The 14543-nt window shown below is 40.1% G+C and overlaps 1 protein-coding gene across 2 annotated transcripts in view; it reads left to right on the top strand.

Moving 5' to 3' along the window:
• RAPGEF5 (Rap guanine nucleotide exchange factor 5) overlaps positions 1-14543 on the top strand; it is a 228595-nt gene that overhangs the window by 179924 nt on the left and 34128 nt on the right. For both annotated transcript variants that reach the window (XM_047694569.1, XM_047694570.1), the window contains exons 12-17: positions 842-920; positions 5189-5333; positions 6309-6406; positions 8831-8861; positions 9821-9899; positions 12161-12310. In XM_047694569.1, coding sequence (XP_047550525.1) covers positions 842-920; positions 5189-5333; positions 6309-6406; positions 8831-8861; positions 9821-9899; positions 12161-12310 — 582 coding nt within the window. The remainder of the gene's footprint in view (positions 1-841; positions 921-5188; positions 5334-6308; positions 6407-8830; positions 8862-9820; positions 9900-12160; positions 12311-14543) is intronic.

Below are 14543 nucleotides of genomic sequence, written 5' to 3'. Positions count from 1 at the left end.
TACAAGTAACAGTAAACTAGAGCAGAGACTGTTAATATATTGCAGTCTGATACATTATACATGTAGGCTGATTTGACATTATGGGTGCCATTTGTCAAATTTATTTTTTTTAATAAGGAATACTGTTAACTTAGCATAAATAAGTAAATATCTTTTAAAAAAACTTTCTTAATACCTTCATTAGCATCTCTGGTTCATTTCACTTTAGGCCATTCTGCAGTTAGAAAGAAAGTTTTGTTTTGTTTTTTTTTAACATGACCATTTGCAATCACTTATTGGTGTAAATTGGGATGATCTTGATGTTCTGCAATCAAACAAAACAATTAATTAAGCAGGGGCAGCTGACAAGGATTAGAGATATCATTCACTACCTCTTTATATCAGAGTTTATATCAGTGTTCGTAAACATAGCCTTGTTGTTTTGCATTGATCACTCCTTACAGTAAGGCAGAGGCTTTAACCCTCTGAGCCACCCAGGCACCCCTATAAAATTTATCTTTAAAAGGACATTATTTATGCATTGGGTTTCTATAACATCTTTACCCACAAAAATAAATGATGTTTTAGAGAGTGAAAAAAAATAACAAAAGTTGTATGTTTAGAGAGCCTTGCAACAAAAAAAATAATCCCATTGCTTGAGGTGTTCTGTGTAAGGAGTTTAAAAAATCTTAACTTCAGCAAGTAATGTATTTTTTGGTTAAAATTCTCCTATCCTAACCCCTCCCACAACCACCACCACTTAACATATTTCTGCCACACATGCTGTTTGAGAGGTTGGAGAAGCAATTGCCCTTCTTATCACTGGTGTGCTTACCTTTTGTTTATTTTACTTTCTTTGCAGAGACCCTCCTTGATGACTTCCTCCTCACGTACACGGTCTTCATGACAACTGATGACTTGTGCCAGGCGCTGTTGAGGCAATATCCTTCATTAACTTCAGGATGCTGTGCTGGCTTCCTCTCAGACAGATGTCTCACATTAGGAACTAACTGCCTTTCTTAATTTACTCAGCCACTCTGTAGAGTGTGGATCTGTTAAATATTAATGTAATGATATCCAAGGTAAAAGATGAAATGAGACAGAATAGACAGGGAGAACTGGAAGGCGGGGCTACTGTTCTCACCTTCTGGGTTGTGGGTAAATTGTACTGTTTGTATTATGTTTTCTTCAAATGTAGGTCTCAAGATGAGAAATCTGAGGTAAGTTTGGCCCACCCAGTAAAGCCCAGAGTCAAGAGGTTGAGTGGACAGGCCATAATTGAACTTGTAAGACAATCAGGCCGTTAGTGCCAGGGGACTTGGGCAGGAAAATATACGTGCATGATTCCGTGTTTCTCTGCAAGTGTCCCGGGGCCCGGTGAGCCATCCCCAACGTGGGAGGTTGAAACTACTCCCTAATCAACTGTCATCTTTCAAAAGCTTTGTGAAGACATGTGCTTTTAGAATGACAGGTGTGATGAGGTTAATGACGAGTTAGGGAAGCTTTATGATTTGATACATGAACTAGAAGGGGTGCAACAGATGAAAGGCCATAAAGCCAAGCCAAGTAAACTTACACAGAGTCTCCATACGGGCTTCTTGACTAACAATGTGCAAGAAAGGTGCTTCAGAAGTATTTAAGAAGTCTGTTAACTGTCAGGTATTTATCAAACCAAACTGAAGATTCCACTAGAGCCCTAGTGAACATTTTTAAGAAGATGGATTTTTTTTTTAATGCATATACCTGAGTTTTATTGAGCCACAATGGTAGTGGTCTTGGTAAAATTGTCCTGTTAAATGATTGTTGCATTTTTACCCAGTTTGATAGCCTTTTCCTGCTTAAAAGAATACCTTAAAACTCCATAAAGGGCATACCTGAAATAAAATCTCTTAATAAATATATAAACTAGAAATCATGATTACTTGGTAGTACTTTGCTATGTCCATATGGCCACAAAAAGCTACATTTCTTTTTTTTTTTTTAAGATTTTATTTATTTATTTGACAGACAGAGATCACAAGTAGGCAGAGAGACAGGCAGAGAGAGAGGAAGGGAAGCAGGTTCCCGCCAAGCAGAGAGCCCAATGCCGGGCTCGATCCCAGGACCCTGGGATCATGACCTGAGCTGAAGGCAGAGGTTTTAACCCACTAAGCCATCCAGGCACCCCCAAAGCTACATTTCTTGGGGAGCTTTTTGAACTGGTTCATAAAGCTGGCCTTGAAACATTACCCATTTTGAATTTAGAGAATTTTAAAAACAGATTTCTTTCATAGCTTCCAAGTGGATGTTATTAAAAAATTCTGCAATAAATACAAGGTTTTCAAGTTCTTCTTTAATAGTGTTTTAGAAAAATAACTATGAGCTAATTTCTTCTACCTTTTAATGCTAAAGGCTTTTCCAAAAGTATTACCATCTATTAAATCACATAGTTTGCTTCATAGCAAATAGATGCCTTCAAACCATTGTTTTTCAATAGGATCCTAATAAGGACACCTGGGTGGCTCAGTCAGTTCAGCATCCAGCTCTTGATTTTGGTTCAGGTCATGATCTCAGTGTCCTGAGATTGAGCCCCGTGTCAGGCTCCCCGCTAGGCATGGAACCTACTGAAAATTCTCTTTCTCCTTCTGCCCCTCCCCACATCCCTCTCTCTTTAAATAAAAGTAGATAAATAAATATATAAATAGGATCCTAGTATTATTTGTTATTATTATTGAGTAATTTAATGCCTCATAGAATTTCCCTGAAGAGTCTCTAAAACTTCACTTTCATATGACCATGTTTTAAGTCTTTGACCAAGACATGTTCTACGAAAACTTAGTTCAGATTCTTATTTAGCAGCCTTTTTACTAATTATCAAAACCCATGAAATCCATACTCTGCCTTTTGTGAAATAATACAAACCACAAACAAAAATATGGCATCCATATTTAATTTGAGAGATTTTTTTTTGTGCCCCTTAGTGAAGCTATCTTATATATCCCACTGCCATCTCCTTCTAAGGAGTGGTCTGAATTAATTTTTGTTGTTTGTCTCCCATTGTTTTTAAACATTAGTTATAGATTAGAGCCATTTATGCTGTGCTTGGGTATCTTAGACAGGTACTTTTACTGTGATAGAATTTTATACTTTTTAGCTTTTATCATCATAAAAAGTATTATGTAAGCTTCCAGCCTGAGGCTAGCTAATGTTCAGTGCACTACACTGAAGGTATAATTGTCATCCAGTGCCTTCTCATTATTCCCATCCTCTGGCTATGTTTATAAATCAATATAATCTAGCATGGGCAAAATGTATAAAAGTGAATACACCCTGATAAAGAAAACAGAGTAATTCACATGTTAAATTTAATCACTAACATTTTTGAAAAATACATCTTGTAGGCAAAACAAGATGAAACAAATAAATGGTAGTAACTGTGAATGGAGAAGGGCTGTTGACGTTTCAGTCCCTGAAATGGCTCTATCCTACAGGTCCATAATTATAAAACATAGATGCAGTGGTAATAATTAAGCCCACCTCCGTGGAGCACCTGGGTCGCTCAGTCATTAAGCATCTGTCTTCGGCGCAGGTCTTGATCCCAGGGTCCTGGGATCGAGCCCCCCATCGGGCTCCCTGCTCAGCAGGAGGCCTGCTTCTCCCTCTCCCACTCCCCTTGCTTGTGTTCCCTCTCTTGCTGCGTCTCTGTCAAATAAATTAAAAAAAAAAAAAAAAAAAAAGCCCACCTCCTGGCTTATACATGCTGACCTAAAAGAAAGAAGTTGTTAGTATTTCTGAATTTTCTAGGTTTTCTTCTTTATATTGGTTAGGCCATGGTAGTCACAGGAAAAGAACATGACCTTTGTACAAGTGGAAATAATGTAGGCTATAATATTTTATATTTTGTCTGTTAAGAGAAAAAACGGGAAAATGGATGCTTTAACAGATTCTTTGTGTGTTTGCCTGAGTCTATTACTCACACAGAAATTTAAAAAAAAAAAAAAAATCAAATGCCCTGGATGTATTCTTGCAGGTCAGAGAGACAGTGACTAAATATGTTTTAAAATATTTACAAAGGCTGACATAGATACTTGTATTTTGCAGTTATATTTCAGCATTAAGTAGTGGAGAATCCTCCCCAGCAGCCCCAAGGCCTCCCTGTCTTTGGTATCATAGCATTTCCTTTTCCTATGTAACTTTCCAGTGTGTCTGAGACGGTTAGAAATGATAATTTGGGGAACAAAAACACTAGGTTGATTTGGAAAATTCCAAGCTTCCGTCTCATCCCCAAGGCTTTAAGCACATTGCTTTTGGGGAGTTGTTATTTTTATGTAATTTGAACAGCACAGTTCGCCCCTGTAACTTCTAATATATATCATTCAGGGTGATGAAATTTTTCTTATAAATAAGCATAGTTAATGGAAGCAGGTGATCCCAGCATATTTTCTTGCTTGCTTTCCTGCTCAACAATATGCTAAGTGTTTGCCATCCATAAATGCACCACTAGACCATCAGTCTTACAGCTGTAGATTGCCTGTTAATGGATCTGTGATGACTTAGCTAACTATCCAGTGTTTGACCCATTTAGGTTATTCCTATTTTACTTTTTTTATTCCGATGAAAATGAAAAGTAGTAGTCCTTTTTAATTATGTTTACATGCTTATCCAGTCCTTTTTTCCAAACAAATTCCTGGGAGTGGGCATTTAAATCACAGCACAAATGATACTCCAGAAATCAGTGCCCATAGGGGCTAATTGAGAAGTGACTGCTTTTATCAATTGTGAATTTCTGAAAACCAAAGGATATCTGGCCTAGTTCTGATGTAACTTTTATGGAAGGTGTCTACCTGTGTAATGAGGCCAGTACTGCTGTCGCCACCCTTGAAATTCATGGGCCACTTAGAATCTCTTCGTGGTGGCATTGACCCGTGCTGCCTGTGGGACTGTGTCAGCAGCTGTCAATGCAAATCATCTAATTAACCTTCACGACCTGCCACCAAGCACACGGACATCATTTTCCTGGGTTTACTTACTTTTGCTCTTTCTGGTGCACACCTTTGCTCTTGCTACCCATGCTCTTTTCTTGCCACAGGCTTAGATACTTGCAGATTCTTTGGCAAATGCTTTAGCATGTGTTGTGAAAATAAGAATACATGCATCTCTTCATATTTTCAGTTAAAGAGCACAATGCAATATTTCCAACAATGCAATATTCTCTCTTAACCATTTGCACCTATTCTGCTAAGAAGTATCAAGGCAAAGAAGAAAACTCAGATGTTCCTTGTCGGAAACGTAAGGTTTTGCATCTTGTGTCCCAATGGATTGCCCTCTACAAAGACTGGTTACATGAAGACGAACATTCAAAAATGTTCTTAAAGGTAATGTAAAACTTCAAGATATTCTTTGATTCCAAACGGCTGATTTTATTTTCAGTTCTGTACTTCTAAAATCCTTTTGTAGGTGGCAGTCAAGCAACTTTTTTGTCATTTTCAAGGTGTGATTCAAAGAAAATACTAATTTATTTTTATTTGTTTTTTAAAGGTTCTATTTATTTGAGAGAGAGAGAGTGAGTGAGCAAGAGAGCTCACAAGCAGGAGGGTAGGGGAAAGAGGGAGAAAAAGACTCCCCACTAAGCAAGGAGCCTGATGCAGGACTCGATCCCAGGACCCTGGGATCATGACCTGAGCCGAAGGCAGATGCTTAACTGACTGAGCCACCCAGGTAGCCCCTGTTTCGATTTTTGAGGCCTGCTATTCTATACATAGATAAAAAAAATTTTTAATTGAAAATAATCCATTATGAAAAAAAATGTAGGCAGCCAGTTTTACATTTGCCAATTTAAGGTTCTTTTATATAATTCATGGGAATTTTGATTACAGATGAAATAGTTAAGGTAGATAAAACATACAAGCCGGGCTTGGGGCTCAATCCCAGGACTCTGGGATCATGACCTGAGCCCAAGATGCTTAACTGACTCAGCCACCCAGGTGCCTCAAAAACTAATGTTATTTTCAAAACAACTGGGTAATAAGATTCAGTCCATTTCTTGTCTTTCCAAGTGACTATGTGGGTATTATTTTTTAAATATAGAATAGGCATGGGAATCTCGAGTAGCCTTCCAGGTGTCTCTAAGTTTAGCATTGACTACGTATGGCCCCTGACAGCTGTGAGAGGGTCACATGAGAGTTGAGTGAGGGGCTAGGAGGCAGAATCCCACCTAGGATCTCACTGGTACTGGTTTAACCCCCTTCATAATCCCCCTGCTCCCTTAGCAGGTTAACTGTCGTGTGAATCCTAGTCCTGACAGGATAGGCATTTCAGCCACCATTTTTCTTTCTCCCCCTGCCCCGCAGACCATATACAGGAATGTGCTAGATGACGTCTATGAATATCCAATACTTGAAAAAGAACTGAAAGAGTTTCAGAAGATACTTGGAATGCACCGTCGCCAGTGAGTACCTACACCTTTCCGTATTACAGTTAATAAAAGAAAGTAGTAAAGGTGATAGAATTCGAGTGTCTTACAAAGTTCATCTTGAACACTTTGAATCTGGGATCCCTTGATTCCTTAGCTTTTCTAGTAGTTAATTGTGTATTTTGCTTTTATATCAAAACGAATGAACACAATATCAAGCTTATTGGCTATTTTTTTCCACTTACATGCCGATTTTTAATTTTTATTTTAATCATTTATTTTTATTAACATATAATGTATTTATTAGCCCCAGGGGTACAGGTCTGTGAATCATCAGGCTTGCACAATTCACAGCACTCACCGTAGCACATATCCTCCCCAGTGTCCATCACCCAGCCACCCCATCCCTCCCTTCCGTCCCCCACCCCTGTAGTAACCCTCAGTTTGTTTCCTGAGATTAAGCGTCCCTTATGGCTTGTCTCCCTCCCAATCCCATCTTGTTTCATTTTTTCCTCCCTTCCCCTATGATCCTCTGCCTTGTTTCTTAAATTCCACATATCAGTGAGACCATATGATAATGGTCTTTCTCTGACTGACTTATTTCACTTAGCATAATACCTTCTAGTTCCATCCACTTCATTGCAAATGGCAAAATTTCTTTTTTTTTTAATGGCTGCATAATATTGGCTATTTTTTTTTACACTGTTTGATACGATAGAAACCAACAGAGCCAGAACAACCTGGATACATAAAAACAATTCTTTATTAAGTTATTATTTAATTTTAAAAGCGTAAATATTTAACTTGTCATCTGGGGGGCTCATAGCTGTCTCTAATGGAATAGGGAAAAAAAAGTTTTAGAAATAGGTTTCAGCAAGTCATGAAGCATTTTTAAAGCTCTATCTTTTGGATTCCCTGGGGTTTCTTTTCTTTTTTTTTTTTTTTAAAGACTTTATTTATTTATTTGACAGACAGAGATCACAAGCAGGCAGAGAGGCAGGCAGAGAGAGAGAGAGGAGGAAGCAGGCTCCCTGCGGAGCAGAGAGCCCGATGTGGGGCTCGATCCCAGGACCCCGGGATCATGACCTGAGCCGAAGGCAGAGGCCTTAACCCACTGAGCCACCCAGGTACCCCCCCCTGGGGTTTCTTTATCAATTTAGAAAGATTAAAGAAAACCATTTACTCCCTGACTTTTGGTATATGTAAGTATCTCCAAGGTATCTCTCATTAGTCTTTCAGATTGCCAGCACCTGATTGACCACTGATTCTCCTTACTAATATTGGTGAATGAAAACATGAGGTCATTATTCAGTTTTCAGATAGAGCTGCAAACTTAATCTGAAAGGAAAAACTGTTCTCTGATTTTCAGTGTACTTTCTATTTAGTAAACATGAAATGCACATGTTGTCAAGTTGTGAGAAATTTCTATGAAGATTTCAGCAGTCACAGAGGCACTTCTTGTAGAAAGTGTTAATTTAGGCCTTTCAGATGACTAATTTGAGACTTCAAGCCTGACCTAATTTTAGTAAAGAGAGATCCTATTGCAAATTAAATGTCTATATAAATTAATTTTAGGGCACAAAAAAAATCATGTAACAGCTTTATTCCTCAGTCATGAAAATCACATTTAGAAATTCAGAAATGAGATGCAGTATGGGACAGTGTTAGAAATAAAGTTGGGAATTTGGGTGATGTTCCTTTGTCATGGTCTACACTGTAATAAGTTCTCAGCACCTAAGATGAGTATGAAAATGTAAAATGAAACAGGAAAGAAAAAGAGAGACAGCCTTTACATCAAAATAATCCCCCCATGTAGAAGTTGGTCTTTGCTATAAGGCAGGCCTGGTTACCCTTGGAAAACTTTAATTCATGGCTTAATGCATTTATATGCATTCAGTACATTAATGGAACTTAATATATCCGATTTTAAAGACTCAAATAAAATGGGAAATAATAGATTGAAATAAGAAAGTGATATAAGATATGGCTTTGCCTCTTTGGTGAAAGATTATGAGTTATCTCTAGATTCTAGAAAAAGGTTTGAGCTGGGGACCTACAGAATGTTCCCTACTTCCACCATACACAGAAACATTCTGGAAAAGTTGTGCGTTCATTAACTTAACCATCTGAATAACAAGAATTTCAACCAATCTATCAGTATAGGAGAAAACTCAGAGTTTCTGTGGACTGACTAAACCTAGTTCTTCCTTCAGTGCTCACTTTCTGTGCATAGAAAGTAAAATATACCCATTGAATAGATAGCATCTTTTCTTCCTCATTCAGTAGAAACCCAGAGCCCAAGGTCAAGGGTGTTATACATAGTGACCTAATGAATACCAGGTTTTATCTTTCTGAAAAGCAAAATCATCTGCCCTGTGCCTGAAAATTAATCTTCTGTGACAATCACTGCATTATTCTGGGTTTGGGACAAAGACTGACTTCTTTTCCTTTTCCTTTCAGCACTGTAGATGAATATTCACCACAAAGGAAGGTGAGGCAGACCTTTCTCTATCCAAAATATGGCTGTTAAGTTGGGAGACCTTGCTTGGCCTCAGTTGGCCTTTCTTCATAATTAAAATGAATCCTGCCTCAAGCAGACCAGGGGCCCGTCGAGGAAGCCAGGGGCTGTGGCTTACGTGGATTTCATGGCTTCACTTCACCTTGCCTGTGCTGCTGTAGATCCAGATCCGACGCTGGCCACGTGCCCTTGACTTGACATTCTGCCTATTTTTGGAAACTCAGAGTTTCTCCGGTGTTCCCAGAGTGATATAAATTTGAATTTGAAACATTGATGTGAAAAAAAAAAAAAAAAAAAGAAAGAAAAAGAAACGCAGGCAAGAATCTTGACTGCAAGGGTGAGGGAGTCTAGTAATAAGCAAAAGGTTTGTACCTTTCAACCCGACAAAAAGGGAAAGAAGGAGTGTGTTTCCTATTCACCTTGAAGGGGAAATGCAAAATGAGATGTCAGGCGCACGTTTCGTAGAAGCTCATCTATCAGGTGGATAATCATAATGAATAATGTACTTATTTCCCTTAAGCGAGTCCTGGTGCTGCAGCAGAAGCGTGCAGCCATCTAAGGTTGCTTTGTTCCAGAGCGTGGTTAGTGTTGGGATATCTCTCTCCAGAGAATAACCGGTGGGTGTTTGTGGTAGCCAGAGGTTCAGAATCAGGCCAATACTCTCCAGCATGTCGCAGGGAATAATTATAGGAGCTTTTTGTCTGCTCCTGGCTTTGGCCGAGGTCTGCTGTGCTGCTCAGCATCTTTACCCCCACATGCATGAATAGAGGCAACTCCCTATTTAGTCCTCTAAAATTGGATGGGTGGATTTCATATTTTAAAAAAATGAAAGAAAGAAAAATTGGCTAGCTCTTTTGGAACGTGTAAACAGCTGTGGTTTTCCAAAGGGCAGGAATGCATTCATTCATTGTTCTCTTTCTCGCTTCTCACAGAATAAAGCCCTTTTCCACCAATTCAGTCTTAAGGAGAACTGGCTCCAGCATAGAGGAACCGTGACTGAAACAGAGGAAAGTGAGTGTCATTTTAACGAGGGTTTGGGGTAGGTGGAGTCGCAGTTAATCACCCTCATTCTCCAGCATTATTAACACATCAGCCCGCCTTGGAACATTTCCAGCCATCACAGCCCTGTGACCTGTGTCGAACATGTTCACACCCAAGATGATGGTCGTTATTTTCTTGCTTCGAGTGTGGCCATTTTCTTCACCCTACACCAGTGTCAGGGGCCAAGGATGATTCTGATTGGGAAGGGAGGAAAGAAAACTTGGAACAAGAGCTTCTTTACTTTCTCAGGGAGAGATGCAGCATTGCCTGGAAGGTACTACCTGTTCCTCTTGGCTGCTTTCTCCCTTGATCGGTCAGCTCACTGTCTGGGACTGACTGGAAAGCCCATTAAAGCCAACATGCGGGGCTTTGGTGGGGTCAGTCCCTGAGATGAAGGGAAGAGACTCTTGGCAAGAAGAGCAGAAGGACAGGAGTGGGGCAGAAATCCCCCTGCAAGACAGTGCTACGCGCCCAGTCCATCCACCCTCGGTCAGCACTCCCCATAGCTCCCCGGTGACAGGGCTCAGGACCCACTCTGAAGATGCTTGCACAGTAGGGGTGGGGGAGGGTAGATAACCTTTAGCCCCATGATGGTGCTGCCTTCTATGTTACTCCCTTATAACAGAGCAGGAAATGATTTCCTTCTGTGTGCATAAAGGTTGAGTCGAGTGCAGAGCCTGGGGAAACACAACAATGGAAACATTCACGCTCTTGTGACTAGGAGGTTTCTCTTAGAGCCCACCTCTCCATCTGGGCTGAAATTCTAAGTGTGAACCCTTCCTGTCTGCTCTGCTTCTCACATACTTAAACAACAAAGTGTCACACCCAGGCTTCTGCTGCTGTGCGGTATTTGTGGAAGCTGGGAAAGAAATGATCTTACCTCCTAATTCCTTAGTTGCTGACCCTCCAGGCTGATTTGTCTTACAGTTTAACCAGGTAATTTCCCAAGCTGAGTTACAAAGAGTGGAAGTGTTTCGAGACTCCTGGCCTCTTTTTGTTTATCTGTTTATTAAGCGGGTTTTAAGCTTTCCTCATATTCAGTGGTTTGTGCACTGGATCTTGTCTTGCTCAAAAATTTTATTTTTCGGTCGAAGCAAAAAAGCTTTTGTTGCCTCTCACATTTCTGTGGACAACATATAAAACAACTGTTTGTTAGATGCTATTGTTTTAGTGACATACTGAACCAAACCAAGACCAAAATATTTTCCGTGCCTTCCGGTGGTGTTTACTTTGAGGTTCCTACACGTAAACTCATTTTCTTTTGCCTCATCTGCCTTTCTGTGAGAAGCATCCTGGGTTTATTGGGGGGGGGGGGCATTTAAATTGCATGTAAGATTTCTCTAGGAACTGCACTCCCCCTTTATTTTTTTATTTTTTTGCAACATGACAGAGAAGAATAAGTATATTATCTTTTTGAAAGAAGCTAGTATTTTATAATTCAAAGTAGCTGCTGTAAGAAACAATATATCAGTTATCTCCACTGCTATTTAACAGTTTCTGCTCTCAAATCAGGAAGAAAATCTTTTCCAGGACCCCGAGTCACCCTGGTAGTGATGATGTCCTAGTAATAATTATTTGCACTGCATACAACAAAAAGGATATTAAAAGGGCTAGAAATGTGCCTTCTCTTTGGAAACCAAACTCACCCGCATCTTGATCAGGGACATCATTATTAAATGATCAAGACGCCTGAACACAAAAACCATGGCAAATGGGCAGATTTTTTATGTAAGCTTAAGAGAGCTCCAGTAGCAAAATGTGGTGTTCCTGATTGACCCAACAGTGACTGTCTGGAAAGGGAGTGTAAAATAAAAATTTATGAGTGAGATATCTTAATACAGTGCTTTGGGAAATCTCAGTAACCCTCAAAGAAGGGACTCAGAGCTCTAAGTTACGTACCCTCCCCCGCACCCCATCCCCCTGTGCCGTGGTCAGGCTGTCTCCACCGTGAGCACGTGGCTTTCGTGACATAGATCTCTCATTCCAGTTTGGGAAGCCTAAATCCTTGGCGCATTCATTCACCAGCTTTGTAATGTCTGTATCTCCCACGTGGCCAAGCACCTGTTTCTCTATGGATGCCCTCAGGCACCTGAGTGCAGACATAAATATGTAAATCAAGTTGTGTAAGTTTTACCCTGAAGAGAATAGGCCGGTGGATGCCTTCATTTGGAAATGTCTGTACCTCACGCCTCCAGTTCCCTGTTGACTAACGATTCTTGTGTTGTATGCAGTCTTTTGCCACGTGTACATAACGGAGCACTCCTATGTCAGCGTGAAGGCCAAAGTTTCCAGTACAGCACATGAGATCCTGAAAGTTGTGGCGGAAAAGATCCAGCATGCAGAAGAGGAGCTGGCTCTGGTGGCTGTCATGTTCTCTGGGGGTAAACTGTTTTCTGTCCTGGAATATTAATCTTTCCCCGGATCGCCTCTGAGAGGAGGAGAGGCGACATTTTTATAGAGTAAACGCACGGCTTGTCCCTTCTGGGTCCGCAGCTGGGTGACCACAGTAACAATAAGAAGCTGCCTGGCAGAGGCGTTTCCATGACAACAGCTGGATACTGTGGGATCCTGAATTTCCTCCCCAAGAACGGAATAAAGGGCCATGCCATGTTTTGAAATATATTATAAAGCTTTTCATATTTTATACTCTAGATAAGCCTTCTACTTTCATATTTAAATTAACTTGGGAAATTGCTAAAGGATGAAATTACTTTAGGAAGGAAAAAGAAAGACAGCCTTGAACTAGTCATATTGCTGGCTGATAGTTTAATACTTAAAAAGACTCCCCGTTGAAGGAAATAAAAACTCCAATAAGCTGAAAGCTCGCAGGCTGTGTTCGTTCAGGTGGACGTGGGGAGTGAGGTCTGGTTATAGCTTTTCCTTCTGCTGGGCCTTATTTATCCTCAGAGAATGGTTTATTGTCTATTTTGAATAAGATCACACAGATTAGAAGCTGACACTATTGATCTACGTGACCTGAACGGACCCCTTCGTTTTCACTGGGGCCTGTCAGATCTCAATGTTGCTGGCCTCCTTTTTGGCTTACAGTCTTTATTTAATATCTCATTAACCCTGAGAAAAATACAAAGAAAGTGACTTAGCATCAGTGGTTGGAAAAATGGGAGTACTGTGTGAACCAATCAACCAGAGATGGGGCGAGAGGGAGAGGGGGGAGCAGATAACCAGCATTCCTGTTTACCCTTTGTTACCAGGCTAGGGGAAGGAGGAGAAGATCAGAATTTAACTTGATGTTAAAGCATTTCTGTGACAGAAGCAGGTTAAAACAGTCCTGTAAACTAGCAGATTACATATGCAAACCGCCTAGCCCCTCTCCCTGGGCCTCACAAGAGTCCCTCCTCCCTCTCAAGGGACCCTAATTGTGCATCCCATCAAAACATTATCTAGAGAAAAGGAGCAAAAGTGGAAGAAACATCTGGACTACATGAATTTTAATGTGTTGAATTTTTAATAAAATATTTCAGGCTTTCCAGATAGATACATTAATGTGTATTATGTTTAATTTTAAGTGACCAAAAATATTAAGTGATAATATTACACTTCATCAAAACCATCATTTGCCTCTCAAGACAGTACCGTTATAGAAAGTAGTCATTGGGTCCCCACTGTGGAGGAGAAAGGACCCTGAGAGAACTTGGTAGCACACCTGAGACCCCTCTCCCTTGGGGCTGACTCCGAGTCAGCCCAGAGCCACGCTTGAACCTGGAGAGTAATGAGTAGCTGTTTTACTACCCAATATCTATTTGATGGCCATGAAATACCATTTTTACACTCTATTAATAGATTCAATCAGGGAGGCCAATGTTGTTGTGGAGGCCAATGTGTATAGACTCATTGCTAATCTTCTCTAGAAATATCAGCTTATCTCTTGAATTATCCCACAGATTTGGATATGTGCCATCATTTCCCATCAATTAGTACTTTTATCTGTTAAGAACCTTTCCGCCCATAGCTTAATAACCTCCAAACAAGGGACGCCTGGGTGGCTCAGTTGGTTAAGCGGCTGCCTTCAGCTCAGGTCATGATCCCAGGGTCCTGGGATCGAGTCCCACATCGGGCTCCTTGCTCGGCAGGGAGCCTGCTTCTCCCTCTGCCTCTGCCTGCCTCTCTGTCTGCCTGTGCTCGCTTGCTCGCTCTCCCTCTGTCCCTGACAAATAAATAAAATCTTTAAAAAAAAAAAAAACCCTCCAAACAATAATGCTCTATGAAGAAAAAGAAGGAAAAAAAGTGTTTAATGTAGTCCTTGCTCTAGTTACCTAATTTTCAGTAAATAGTCTTTTAAATACTACTTCAAAATGAAATTACAGTGAGATCTACTCTTATTTTCTTTTTGTCAAAAAAAGTTTAAAGATACTGCAAATGTGGTAGGTTTTACAGATTTTTCTAAAAGGACTGGGGCTGTTATCCTCATGGCTTTCAGTAAGTTTCTAGCTGTTTTATACCCAGAGTAGGTATAATGTATGTAGTAACAGAAACCTACCTCCCTATAGTTTTTCAGAGTTTAAAATTCTATGAGCTTTAACTTTTAGAGTGTAGTGACAAACCTGAAAATAAGAAAAAAAAATATTTCCCAGAAAATGGAAAAGTTACTGTCAG

The sequence above is a fragment of the Lutra lutra genome, chromosome 11, assembly GCF_902655055.1.
Source record: "Lutra lutra chromosome 11, mLutLut1.2, whole genome shotgun sequence".
In the NCBI taxonomy this organism is placed as follows: domain Eukaryota; kingdom Metazoa; phylum Chordata; class Mammalia; order Carnivora; family Mustelidae; genus Lutra; species Lutra lutra.
This window is presented reverse-complemented; position numbering and strand designations above follow the sequence as displayed.